This window comes from Sporothrix schenckii, assembly GCF_000961545.1.
Source record: "Sporothrix schenckii 1099-18 chromosome Unknown Cont47, whole genome shotgun sequence".
In the NCBI taxonomy this organism is placed as follows: Eukaryota; Fungi; Ascomycota; class Sordariomycetes; order Ophiostomatales; family Ophiostomataceae; genus Sporothrix; species Sporothrix schenckii.
In genome coordinates, this window is record NW_015971148.1 from 545,272 (window position 1) to 559,292 (window position 14,021).

Below are 14,021 nucleotides of genomic sequence, written 5' to 3' on the forward strand. Positions count from 1 at the left end.
ATTCTATAGAAATGCACGAGGGGAAAAGATGTGTATAGGTCATGTATTCATTAGGCAGGTCCGATGCGCGTGTTCCATGCGGTGCGGTCCATGGACCTCTGATCTTACACCATAAACGACTCGCCGCAGCCACATTCCTCCTTGATGTTGGGGTTCCGGAACACAAACCGCTGGTTCAGCTTGTCCTCGACCCAGTCCATCTCGGTGCCAATGATGCTAAAGAGCGCCTTGCTGTCCACCAGCACATGCACGCCGTCCTGCTCCACCATCTCGTCAAAGGCGCCCGGCTTCTCGACGTACTCCAGGTTGTAGGACAGGCCGCTGCATCCGCGGTTGCGCACGCCAATCTTGAGGAGCTTCGGGTCCGGCCCCTCGAGCAGCTCGCGGACCTGGTCGACAGCGGCGGGCGTCAAGCGCATGGCGGCCTTGCGCGGCGTGCGCAGCCGGGAGGGGCGTTTCTTGGGGGCACCGGCCGTTGGTGTGGTCGACGGGGACGCTGCAGCGGCGGACGCGGCGGCGCTTGTGGTGCTTGTGGTGCTGGCCTTCTTTGCCTCTGCCTGTTTCGTTTCCGTCGCGGCCGACTGTGCCTCCTCCACTGGCATCTTCAGTGCCTCCGTGGCCGTCGGCGCAGGCGAGTCGGCTGGCACGACCGGCGACGGCGGCGGCGGCGGTCGCATAGTCATGGGCGATGTGGGCTCAGTGTAGAGGGAGTAGCGTGTGTAGGGAGTTGTGGACGATGCGGTCTTGGGGTTTGCCGCTGAAGATGTTGTCGAGGAGTTCGATGTCGCCTCCGCCTGCGCAAACGGCGGGGGTCGCTGGGCGGCCGCGGTACTGGACAGGTAGCGGCGGCGCTGATGCGCAGGAGCAGGCGATACCATGCTGCTGCGACTGAGCGAGAACAAGTGCTGCTGTGGCTGCAGCTGTTGCGGCTGCAATTGCCGCCGTGGGTGATGCTGGCGCAGCTGTCGGACGAGGCCCTGCCGGCAGAAAAGGCAGGCTGACTCGGCTGACTGTCGCGGTAGGAGGGCGTTCATTTTGGATGGACGGTGGAAGGCGTTGTGGTAAACGAACAGGAAAGAAGAAAAAAAAGAAAAGAAGAAGGAGTCGCTGTGAAGATGTGAACGCTTGTCCGAAAGCAATGGGTGGATTGGCGGTCGCAGAGGAAGTTGGATTTCTAAGAAAATGGGTTTGAAGAAATGGGTCTAGTTGGTTACGTCGAGGAAAAGGGTCGTTCCTTCCCCCGGCTTTTCCAGGGCCGCATGTGGAAAATGGGGCGACAACTGGACAGTGCGAGGCAATTTGTGGTCCGATGGCGCTGGTTACTGTGTATGGGCCGACTTTGACCGGGCCAATGACAGGCGCCGCAATGGTCAAAAACAGGCGCCCGCAAATAAGCGGTGGTTCTGCTAGGCCGACGCTGGTTGGTAATTACGAGCGGACTTTACAGCGGTCCAAAAAGCACAGCATAATTGAGCTGAACATACAATGGCCTCAGATCATACTCACAAAGATGCACACATTGTATAAGACAAATTCAGTTCTATGTACGACTTGAGAATTGAATGGATGAGAAAAGGACAGGAATATAGCAATTGCAGCCGTTGCTCGTCTGCTTTTGTATACCACAAAAACGCCCACAAAACGCCAGTGCTCTCATGGTGTCCCAGGGAAGTAGCAATATCATGACAGCTCCTACGACAAAACCCGTTTCCATCACCCCTGTGCTTCCACCTTGTGCCTGACATCGGTCACGACCGTCCGCGCCACCTTCTTCAGCAGCGTCCGCTCGTCGGCCTCGCGGTACTTTTCCCAGCTGTCGAGGCCCGCCGTGGCCTGGATGCTCAGCGTCTCGTACCCTTGCTTGATGACCTCGGCCACCTGGAGACTTGTGAGCGGCGACGACGACGACGACGACGATGACGACACACCTTTGATGCGACTCCCCTTGCCGCCCTTGGCGCCCTCGGCCAGCAATTGCTTGTAGTGGGCGTTGACGCTCAGGAGGGTGTCGATGCTGTTGGTCGCGGGGCGGCCGGCGGCGGCGGCGGCGGCGGCGGCGGTTGCAGTTGCAGTTGCATTTGCACCACGAGGGCCACCCAGCTGGTACGTGTCCCGAAACTTTTCCAGGACCTCGCCCGTCTCGACCACTTTGTAAAAGAGGTCGTCGTACGAGGCCGGGGTGGGCAGAAATGCCTCGCCGGCCGACAAGCCCAGCGCCAGCAGATTGACGACGTGGTCGACAAGGGTGTCGAGCTGGGGCGTGGCCGAGGTCGCTCCAGCAGCAGAGCTGCCGGGCGCCGTCGTGGCCGAGGCGGGACCCCGCAGGTCGGCCGCGTAGGTCGTCAGGAAGCGCACGAGGCCCAGCAGCGCACGAAACAGCTGCGGCCAGTGCACATACGCCAGCCGCGTCCGTGTGCGCGAGAGGTGCGCCACGAGACGCAGCAGTATGCCGACGAGCAGCGTGTACAGCCCGACGTCCAAACGCCGGCGCAGGTTGTGCGTGATGCCGTCGACCATGGCGTCGAGGATGCTGGCGGCCAGCGGGCGGCCGGTCTTGACGAGCGGCAGATGGGGCGCGCGCTGGCGGCACAGGCGCACGGCCACGCGGGCGTTGTCGTCGTTGCTGCAGAGCCGCTTGCAGAGGGCCGGGTCCTCGACGAGCAGCCGGAAGACCATGAGGCTGAGGTGCGCATATAGCGTGGCGCGGGGCGAGCGGTGGGCGTGCTGGAGAAGATACGAAGTGAGGGAGACGAAGCTGGAGATGGGTGGTTCTGTCGAGTGAGGGTGTTGCGACTGTGCTTGTGGCGGTGCCGCGTCCTTTGCGTCCTTTGCGTCCTTTGCATCTTTTGTCGCTTGGGGGACGGGCTGTGCGCCGAGAGTGACGAGGTTGAAGCAAAACAGTTTGTTTGCGTGTGTAAAATCGTATGTCGCCAGCAGTACGGCGGCGTCGTCGCCCGGCAGCTCCGCGAACAGCTTCTTGGCCGTCTCAGCGTCGTACACCGGCTTGGCCGGCGCCTTGCTGCTGCCGCCCAAGCCAATCATGCCCAGAGTGCTGGACAGCGTCCAGCCCTCGGGCAGGTCATCCTGGATGTCAATGTACTGTGCCCGCAAGCCACGGCAGGCGTCGCCCACGCCCCACAGTATGGTATGGATGGCTTTCTCGTTCACAAAGTCGTTGAGTCGTAGCTGGTAGGGATTCTGGAACTCGAATTTGTTGTAATTGGCGAGCAGGCCGACAAGGATGAATGGAGAGACGGATGCAGTAGGGGAGTCCAGGATGACCTGTAACCGTGTTAGTACGTGAGGAAAAAAAAAAAATAAGCCAAGGTGGGATGAAGGGACCTGGAAGGTGCCTACCTTTATTAATGACGGAAACAAGTCACGCTGGATAAAGTAGGTCAACAGAGTCGTCTGGTACGCGCCTGCGGTCACGGCCAGCGCAACGTCGACGGCATAGCGTCGGATCGTAGGTGTGCGGCCATGCCGCAGGAGCTGGTCCAGTGCGGCCACAAAGTCCGACAGCACAGCGTCCACGCGGTCGAGTCCGGCAAGCAGGTCAATCACATCCGACGACGGGTTGCTGTACTTTTTGGCGAGGGCGGCCGACAAGAACGTCGCCAGCGTTGCCAGTGTATTTTCAATGGCAGACGAGGAGAAGGACAATGTCGTGGTCGACGGTGGCGGTGATGTCGCGGCTCCGTTCTTGCTGCTTGACCGACTGCTCAAAGCCGAACTGCCACCATTGATGCGGCCGGGCACGCGACCGGCCGAGCCGTTCCTCCGGTGGCCATTAGCCCCCACACCATTGCTGTGGCTGCTGCTTGTTGTGCCGCGGCCGGTGAGCAGTACGGATACGGCGCGCGCAAACAGCTGCCGCGTCTGGGCTTCGAGGGCAAGGAGGGCGTCGGCGGTCAGGGTATCGAGCCGTTCGCGGAGGGCGCGGCGGTCCGGCCGCAGAAGGAAAAACTCGGCCCAGAAGCCTTCGCCGGGGATGTGGTCCGGGTGGTCGAGCAGCTCGTCGTACAGCTGGACGATCTTGGGCTGGAAGGCATCCGGACGCGGCTGTTGCGTGAGCGGGGACTGCTCCATCGGGGGTGATCGTGCAGCTGAAGCGGAAGAGGAGGTGAAGGAGGAGTTCTTTGGTTGTGGAGTCGGGGAGTTCAAGTACGGTCAAGATGGCGATGTCGTGGTGCGCAGGGGTGTATGGATGGGTGACGAGGGACAAGTCGCGTGTCGTGTTCAAAGTCGTGAGTGCCGTTCTCGCCAATTTGTCTCGAGAATAGGGCCTGGTCCGTCATGCAGCCTGGTCGTCGTGTTTCGATTTGCTATTTCCCATGCGACGTTTCCCCTATCTCGAGATTCGAAAAGAGGGCCCACGCCGCCAACACAGGAAGTCTAGACGCGTGGAGACAAGTATACAGGTGTTCTGTGGAGCAGGAAGAGAGAATGCCTTAGAGTGTTGCCTGCTGTCAATCGTCCACGGGTGTAGTTGGAAGCTGTTTGCAAACAGCGCAAAACAATAAGTACGGAGGAATTACGGATGTACTATGGGATGGAGAATACGCCAGTCGTGAGGCTGAGGCAACAGAAACGGTTGCACTTTCCTCGCCCCGTGGACTGGGTCACAGCTCGAGGATCCCTGTAGCATGTGCCCTGGATACCGCTGACGACTTAATAGGCTAGCGGGTCCTGCTCACCCCTATTTTGTCTTCCTCCCTACAACGCACTAAAATGGACTTACGTGTCCACCCCAATGCCCGTTGGAGGTGCTCTTTCTGCACTGGTTTTAGCGGCGTGTAGGCTTGAAGAGCAAGTCGCCAAGTGTGGTTGTATTGAGAGCCCAAATTGGTAATTGGACAGCGAAGTTATTGTTACTCAGAACGACTGCGGAATACTGGATTTGCACCATCATCAATAGTCAATAGTGTACAACATACACCTCAATGATACGCCTAGACACCATAGAAATTTATAGACAATATTGTGACTAGACCCGGACAAGCGGGACATGGTGAGTTAGGCACGCAGATAGAAGTCGACAAAATGCAGTAATCAATTCGGCTGCCATACGAGACGACAGCACACCTGGCACCATGGAGCGCCCCCAGGAGATACATGACGCTATCGGAAAGGCTGACGATAAAGGTAAGAAGTAAGGATAAACCACAATAACGATGCAGTGTCGTAGACGTCGTTAAACAGGCGCATAACTCGGCCTGGTCCCAAGAAGGAGACAATGAAAATGAGCGTACAAGAAGAGGAATGTGGCACAGCAAAGTATATATAATCGACGTCGCAGCCGACGTCTCCGGAGAACAGATGCATTGCATTACACGCCCCAACTGCCGCGCCGTTCCCGCACGCCCCAGGCCAGCGGACTGATGCTGTTGAGGTCGGGGTGCTGGCGGGCCCACTCGTAAATGTAAATCTTGAGCGCACGCCAGCGTGGGTAGCTGTCATGGTTGTAGCTGCTATGACTGCCGTTGCTGCTGCTGTTGTTGCTGCTGCTGCTGCTGCCGCCGTCGGGAGGGGGACTGCCGTCGCTATCCGACGACGTGGCAGACGCTGCCGCTAAGGCCGCCGCGCGGTCGTCGTCGTCGAGAGAGATGTGGCCCTTGGCCGAGGAGCCGCGAGCAAAGATGGGCCGTTGTTCCCCATCCCCACTGCCTTGACTGCCATCACCGCCGTCGCTGCTGCTCCCGCTCAGATCGTCCTGCGACAGCTCGTCCACCGGGATGCGCGAGATCTTGGACAGCTCGTCGTCGTAGGACCACGCCATGGACGGGTAGCCGAGCGACAGGTAGTTGTAGACCTGCGTCACAAACCTGTCGGTAAACTCGGCGGCGATGCTCTCTTCGAGCTCAGCGGCGGCCTTTTCCTGCCGCAGACGCTCGTCGAGGCCGACCAGCATGTGGAGTCCTCTCGGCTCGGCGTGCGTGGTCTTGCCGTGGAGGCCGTGGAGACCATGCAGCCCATGCAGGCTGTGCAGGCCATGGAGGCCGGGACCCTGGTGACCATGCGACGACTGCGTGCCGTCGATGTGGGATGGCTCCTCATACATGGTGTCCAGGTCGCTGCTTAGTGCGCTCTGGCTAAAGGCGCGGGCAAATGGGTCGCCGGGGCTGCTGGGCGGGAAGGGGGTTTCGAGGAGAGCAGGCCGCTCCAGGGGGACAACGGCTTGTGTCTTGTCGCTGGCAATGCAAAGACCGTTCCATAGACCATGCTGTCCAGCGGGCTTGGTGGAACTGCTCTTGCCACCGTTGGCGGCGTTCCCTTGTCCTCCTTGGCCCTGCCCCTCGTCCTGGTGCGACGACTTTTCCATGACGTCGTTGATGGACCACAAGAACTCAGGCTCCAGTTTGGTCTGCTTCGGCGACGCGCACTTGGGGAACACCAGCTCCTTGCCCAGCATGGGCGGCGACTTCTTTCGCAGCCTGTGCACGTCGCGCTCCGATGCAAACAGGTCGCGGTTGCGGTAACCAGCATAGGCGTTGCGTCCCCGGAAGCTGGTCTCGGTCGGAATCTGGGTGGCAGTGTCGGGTGTGAACCGGACCTCTGTGGTTGTGGCAGCCGAGACAGAGAGAGCGGACGGGGCAGACGGAGCAGACGGAGCAGACGTGTGAGGAGCGCCCGTGGCCGCGTTTCCAGCGGATACGGTCGATATATACGGCATAGATGACTCACCAATGGGACGCGTCGTGGGCGTGGCGCTTTGCCGTAATAAATCGTCCTCGTCGTCCTCGTCGACATCGCCCTCGGCTTCCCGCAGCTTGCGGGCGTAAGCCGGGATGCCCCGGAAGCCTTCGTTGATACCGGGCAGTTCCAGCGGCTCCTCAGGAATGTAGGGCATAAACGTCTCGCCAATGGGATGAATGGCGGAGTCTTGCGTCGCTTGGCGCGCCGTGGTCGTCCAGATGGGGTCGGTGGGTGGGCTTTCGATGCTCATCTGGTCCAAATCAAAGGTGGATATGCGGTCGAGCTGTGTGGGCCGCGGAACCGACACGGCGCGGGCATGCGCATTGTCAGGCGTGGCCGGCGCCGCAGCCTCGTTTCCTGGTGCGATGTACGGCGAACCTGACGTAAAAGAGGCCCCGCGCACCTTGGTCAGCTGCTCGTGGTGCTCCTGCATCTCGCGCAGCGCCCAGCCCACGTCTTCCGTGTACGAATCACGACGTGTGCGGCGAGTAGTGGTGCGCAAGTGGACGTGCGGGCCCGGTCCTGTCGCTTCGCGGCTGCGGCCCTGACCTTCGGAGCTGTCGTCGTCGTCGGAGCCTTCGCGGATCACGAAATGCTCGGCACCACCGGCACGGGCGCGGCTGTTGGGGAAGGCTGCCAGGGCGGCCTCTTCGAGCAGCCGCTTTTCGGCCTCGCGGGCCAGCATCTCAAAGACATGAGCAGCGGTCTCCTCGTCGCAGGACTCACGACGGGCCAGGGACTGGACCTTGCGGTGCTTTTTTCGGGCCTTGGGGGCATAGATGTGGTTGTGGTAGGGCGTAATGTCGGTCTTGTCGGTGGGCCGGGTGGCAGGGCCAATGTCACCGATGCGGCGGGAGCGGCGCGACGACTCGATGAGCTGCGGGGCAAAACGACGCGGCTTGGCTCGCGCCGGAAGACGGCTGGGGTCCAACGTCCACAATGTTGGCGGCGGTGCTTCGGACTGGGGAGAGGGAGACGGTGTGAGCTCGGCGGTCGGAGCGGTAGGGACGGCCGGAGCAGCCTGCGAAACGTTCTTGCGGAAACGCTCAAAGGTGGTCTCGATGGGGACAGGGGCAAACCGGCGGCGGGCCGGCTGCCCCGTGCTGGTCGGTGTTCCACTCATGGAGGGGGAGTGTGTACGATTGAGACAGATCGGATAACTGTGGTATGCCTAGGGTTGCAACTAAAAAAAGGGAAACGGAAAGATGTTTGTTGAAGCCCACGTCGACCAAAGCGAGGAGAGAGACGACTGCCTTGTCGAGACCAGGCGGCAGAAGGGGCGATTGCGTCAAGGCGAGTAGGTGAGGCGAAGGTGTGGGCAATGCAGCCAGGAAACGAGCGTGGGGGTGACCGATTACCGATCTCGAATTTGATGGGGAAAGGACAAGGGAGAGGACAAGACTTGGATCGCCGGTGGGGAATCAGAGCAGAGGCATGGTTTTTCTGAGGAGTCTGTTGTTTGTGTCGCTTCTGTTACGTCTGCTGTTTACGCCGTCTCTTGTTTCTGATCGTCTGTTCGTCTGTAATGCTGTGTGCTGTGTGCTGTGTGCCGTGCGCCGTGCGCGCGTGCTTCCCCAGACTTAGCGATGAGACAACAGTTGCTGCGTTGTCTTCGTACTGTGTTCGCCGATCAAGGACTCGAGTCGCAGTACTTCTGGCAAAGTCTCTCTGCGCGCCCGTTCTTCGAACACAGACTGTCTGTGATCGGCCAGGGATGTCGTGGACGGTGATTAAAGGACCAGGGGAAGAGCGTGTCGTGGAGGAACCGGGAGACGGTGGACAGAGTACCAAAGACGCTGTGGGACGGACTCGGTGCGGGAGGAGACGAAAGATAAAGAGGACGTCGTCGCAGACTCAAGACGGCCGACCTGGGAAAAGGGGTGCAAAGGCGTATGAAGATGTAATACACCTCGAGCAAACGGCTCCGCTACTCCATGCTACTCCATTATGTCGAATTGTTCTCGTGGGCAGTCGGGGACGTCTGGATGGTGGAGGCCTGAGGTGAGGAAAAGCAGAGTGTGGAGCGGGTTCTCCCCGTTTGGTTCACGATCCCCTCAAATAGGCGGTCAGCTGGCGTGAGGAGCATGCAGAGCATGCAGAAAGAGGAAAAGGCAAAAGGACACGAAATTGGCTGCTTTCAAATGCAATGCGCTAGCCGCACGTCAGCAAAGTCCACGATAGTTTTCTCGGGAAGCGAAAAATTAGTAGGAAGGCGCGAACTGGACTACGGTCGCCCACCAACTCGTCTTCGTTCGCTCTTTCTTCCTTGGTGTCAGGGGATGCCGCCAAAAGCAACGCTTGCGGAAGTAGCGTCGCGAGGCACCTGCCAATGTGAAGAAGAAGAACAAAGCAAGACTGAGTGAGGTAGGAGCGCAAAGGGGGGCAAGAGCGAACGAGATAGGCGGGTGTTCTAGAATTTCGCCTCCCACTATGAACGGAAGACAGCCACAGCGGGCGGCCCTCGTGTTCGCCGCCCGCGGGCACAGTGTCAGTTCAGTTGGGTTTCCTTCTCCGACACCGCCGGTGCCCCCACTGTAGGCTGGTATGGCATGCATCGTGACTCACCAAAGGAAAGTCAGTTGACCTTGCGTTGCACAGTCTGTAAATGCTTCACCATCTGCATCTGCACAGTGCAAACCAACAAATCTGACAATCTCATGTCACTCTTTCATCTGTCAACCTTAGTCTCTTAGGCCAGGAACATACTAAGCTTTCTCCATATGAAGGAACAAAGCCAATGCCGACTCGTTGCAATCGCCGATGAGAAACGGACGAGATGGAGAACCAGATGAGAGAAATACGTGATAAGAAGTGTGCTGGCCTGCAGATGCAAGGCGCCCGGTGTCGTGTAGCCATGTTTACAGGAAGCCAGTTTGCATGTTATATATCTCGGTAAGAAACGACCATGAATGTCGATTCGCGACAGCAGCCAGTGACAGTTCGCTGTAGGTTTTCCCTCTGGAATGTTGCCTGGCATCACGTCACGTTCACCGAAATTATCACATCCCTAGCCAACAATAAAGCATTACGCCTTGGGCACAACACCTACCCAAACCCAGCCAACGAGCCGACCTTGGTCCACCTACTTTGGGCACGTTGGCTGGTTGGTTCGATGCAATGGGCTGTCCTGTTAGTCAATGTGGAATGGCCTCATCATGACAAAATGAAAGAAAAAGAAAGTAAAAACATGGATCCCCAACACCAAAACAACCACTTTTGTTCATTCCTTTGATTACTCCCGCACGGGAAACGATGGAACCTCTGCCCCGGTAAACTACTCCTGTCGTTCCTTGTCAAGGTTCGCGGGGAAGAATCCGTTGCCAGATTGCATGCTTAGTGCCTGGTCTGGGACTTTCCTAGCTTTGCTTTCCTCATTGACAACATCGACGAGCGGTGTACGATGTAGATGGATCCTGTGAATTTCAAGACCGTTTCTATGCACTAACACTGCACCTAGCCGCCTATGATCCTGCTCCGTATGCAATACTAAGAGGACAACTTGAAGAAGTAAGCACGACAAACGAAACAAAAAGATCCTTGGCGGAACTGGGAAGAGCAGGCAAACCCGTCGAAAGATCATCGACCGTAACCATTCTTACAAGCTTCCTTCCTCAAGTAGAGCCGCACGTGGCAGTTGATTTGCACGGCCCCTGTTCCGAGCACCGACGAAGAGGTGGAGTTCAGGAGCGGTGCAGAATCTTTTGTTCATGGGACACAAACATCCAGCTGTGAGAGGTCGGCGCCTCAGTCAGTCTACCATTCGTCTACGAGTCCTGCATGCAAAGGACATGCACGTTCTGCTGTCTAACGACTGGCATTGTCGTTTTTTTTTCTTGATTTTGTCATAAACCCTTGTGCCTCTCCTTAACATGTAACGAATGCAGCCTCTTGCCGGCTTCAGTGGTTGCATGCCGATCGGCAAGGAGGCGGTGAAGAAGTACAACGCATACAGTGGTGTGAAACACGACATCGTGAGGGAAGAATTAAGAAATAAAACGATGCAAACATATTATATGTTGCCATGCTGTACGTACATGGTCGCCTTTTTTAGATTAAAATATTGGGAAAGGTCATAATTTCGTCGGATTAATTTTGATATTGCCACATCTATTTATTCGTTTATTCATCTCTTTCGTTTATATTTTTAAAATATATGTTAAGTTTTATCTTAAAGCAAATTGCCTTACTAACGCAAGGAAAACACCAGAAATTAGTCAGCTAGAGTGAACGGTCGCCTGCAAAGTAATCGGATTTGTTTTCTCTAGGATCTGTACGCACATCTGCATTACACGAACAGTCTCCAATCTCACTGCAAGTTTATCCTCTATCACAACCGTCCATATGACCAAGAAAGAGACAGCGATAAGTGAGGCGTTGCGTGACGCAGTGCGGTGCCCTGCTATATCTGTCGGGAAATTTGATTCAAATTGGCGATCAACATGAGCTATGGAACCATTTCTCCTGAACGGTAAAAGTTTTTCTTCTATCAGCACGGGTGCTGGATACCTACACTGCTTTTACCCACGATATCATCACACTTGCAGTCTTATCGCGAGCCGAGAGACAAAGACGATATAATTTGGTTCCTCAGGATTCTTGATAAGGTATGCCGGAATCGTCCGTTTTGGCGTCTAGACCGGAGAGCATATCGAGATACCAAGATTATTGCCTGGCGTTGCAGTGGCAGGCCAGGCCCAAGATAAGAAGAAGGTTACAGACAACACAGTTACGCCAGCTTATCTAGATCCATAGTCGATCGCAAACCGAGTTCGCACAAGCCACAGCCTCCTATCTCTGTGCGTACCAATTCGCTATTTACTGTTTCCCACCACATCCCCGAGGCACCCTGTGCACTTACAAACATAACACTAGCAGCCTCGGCTCTCCGTCAATTGCATATCCGTTTTGACATTCTGTGACCTGGTGCTAATCAAGTATTGATTGATACAAGGGAACGCGTGGTCGGCCTGGCCACAGTCAAACGTCTAGCGCTGTCATCCGGAGTTTGTGTGACAGGAACGGCCGCGTGGTTGATCGCCCCGAGCCTCAGCTAGCCTCCCGCTTCGCATCCATCGGGAGCTATCACCGCCACCCGTGTCAGTCTCTCTTGCCTAAGAAAACACTGTCTGCTCAAGCAAGATATCGGCATTGTAAGTACATTGTACCTACCTTGGCTCTACGGTGCATTTATTTCAACATTTTGTGCTGGTTGCGAAGATCACATGAGCGTCTTCAAATCGCAATGGCCGTAAAGGATTCTCCAATGTCGTTGAACACGTCAAATCTTGCAAGGAACAAGTCCTATGGGAACTCAGCAATCGTGAAAGGAAGGACGACGAAGGCGGGGAACACATAAGATTGCCCGTTTTACCGTTGTGTATAGTTTTTCAGTGTTCCAGACTTTAGTATGTGAGGATTTTTTGGACCTTTTACCAGGATGCAGGTGATGGTGAAACAGACGGCGCAAAACCGACAAATGGGCTGTCCCTTCTAGAGGGTACCGGGGATCCTGAACACATTTGCCAAGCGCAGACAGAGGGCCGCTTTTCCCTCTGGAGCCCCCCAAAGTCACAAAAATCGCGAAACGGAAAGCCGATGGTGGTGGGTGTCTGATCTTGGTTACATTTGCTCGACCGGGTTGGCTGCAACCTCAGCACTCAGCAGCGCCGCACGACGACGTACAAGGGTTGCACCGGGACCAAAAAAAATGCAATATATCGATGACGCTATGCAATCCACGAACAAGGAACGCGTCCTGGCCTGGCTGTGTGCAGGACGTGTGCTGATGTGCGTCGCAACACAGACAGAATCCTTTCACGGCGCAGTACTTTTGAGTATGGAGAACAAAATTACCACGTATTTTCGGTTGATACGAGTCCAGCTGGATGTGAAGTCGTCTTTGAGCGGTAATTACCTGGGTTGGCACCTTCTCGTTTTGATTGGGTTCACGACGTCTCCTTCCTCGTCACGCAAAACAAGGCAAAGTAGGAAGGCCCCAACCTGCAGCACGGTCTAATTGGCTTCCTTGAATCTCGCTCCGTCGTTCCCTGGTTTCTACTTTCAGCCGGGACGAACACTCCGCCACTCTGCCCTGGTACGAAATACTGCCAATATCCATTGGGGGCTTTCTAGTTGGAGCACACTGGCCTTCATCTTAAACGCGACTGGTATAATCGGTTTCTGAGTACATTCGTTCTCTGCCAATACATCATAGATGGAAAGAACACCCATGCTTTGAAGTGCCGGGCATCGCTCCTGCCTCCTGGTAGGTTAAGTGGTAAATGGAAAGAGCAGGTCTAGGAACAGGTCACATAAAGTATCAAATGTGGACAGGGAAGGTGCGAAGATAACAGTTGGGAGTAAAAAAACACAGAGAAGGTGCTGACGACGGGAGCAACGCGCACCTCTTTCCTCATCGAGCGCATGTAAAACGTTCATCTCCTTCCTTATCTTTCGTGCTGGTCGTCTTTGTCTCTCCTTTTTGTCGTTTGTGCCCTTGACTTCAATTTGCTTCATGTACGGAATACTACATAGATGCATTTACTCGTGGACGACACCCGGTTGCACTCCCCCACCGGTTCGGGATCTTTTGGCAGGAATTTCTGTGCCTAAAGCCGTCGTTTTAGAATTTAGACTTGCCGCCACCGCTTACAGATCGTCTTTGGAGCTTTCATCGACCTGAGACAGCCGACCACAAAAGCGAAAGAAAAGCAAGGCACCGGAAGTCTTGCTTGGACCTGGAACCGCTTTGCCTTTGTCGTGTCCAGCCCGTGTTTGACACCTGGGTTTCTTCGACCTTTCCGCCTTGAAACACTTTTTACCGCCTTCATAATATGCCTTTCCCATCGGACACCAACAAAGGGCCGGTTTTCGCTTCTCAAATTGTGCCCGTGGCACATTGCCACATTGCAGACAGGAACAGCAGCGAACAACGATAGGTTGTCGTGCGACTTACATGGTTGCCTCTGCTTTTCTCGAAAACACGACCTGGCCATACCAGGCATGGCCTTTTACCCTCTTCTCGTCACATCCGTCGCATGTCTTCCCGACATTAATGGTACGCCAATCTGCTATATCCCGTCCGCGAATTTTTATTCTTCCCGTTCCCCTTGCCTCTCGTGCCCTGCACCCTGCCTAAGGTTCACGTCCGGGATATTGTACCTTGCTTCCCTCACCTTGCCTGCTTTTTTGCCGTCTTGTCTCCGTCGGGTGGACTCTCCAACACAGCCAAAAAGATTAAGAAACAAACAGAAAAAACGAGGCGACAGGGATGAGGCCATGAGGAAACCACGGAACGTGGAGCACAGAGCTGCAGACAGATTGGA

At 56.1% G+C, this 14,021-nt stretch overlaps 3 protein-coding genes across 3 annotated transcripts; all 3 read right to left on the bottom strand.

Annotated features, from left to right (window-relative positions):
• Nucleotides 1-104: 104 nt before the first annotated feature.
• On the bottom strand, nucleotides 105-1,034 carry SPSK_03537 (iron-sulfur cluster assembly protein; the record flags this gene model as incomplete). Its single annotated transcript, XM_016730375.1, has 1 exon — nucleotides 105-1,034. The coding sequence occupies one exon, from the start codon at nucleotides 1,032-1,034 to the stop codon at nucleotides 105-107; it is 930 nt and encodes a 309-aa protein (XP_016584763.1).
• A 679-nt stretch (nucleotides 1,035-1,713) lies between these two features.
• Nucleotides 1,714-4,089, bottom strand: SPSK_03093 (uncharacterized protein; the record flags this gene model as incomplete). Its single annotated transcript, XM_016729934.1, has 2 exons — nucleotides 1,714-3,282; nucleotides 3,358-4,089. 2 exons carry the CDS (start codon nucleotides 4,087-4,089, stop codon nucleotides 1,714-1,716), a joined length of 2,301 nt encoding a protein of 766 aa, XP_016584764.1.
• A 1,240-nt stretch (nucleotides 4,090-5,329) lies between these two features.
• Nucleotides 5,330-7,819, bottom strand: SPSK_03075 (uncharacterized protein; the record flags this gene model as incomplete). Its single annotated transcript, XM_016729918.1, has 1 exon — nucleotides 5,330-7,819. The coding sequence occupies one exon, from the start codon at nucleotides 7,817-7,819 to the stop codon at nucleotides 5,330-5,332; it is 2,490 nt and encodes an 829-aa protein (XP_016584765.1).
• Between the last annotated feature and the right edge of the window lie 6,202 nt (nucleotides 7,820-14,021).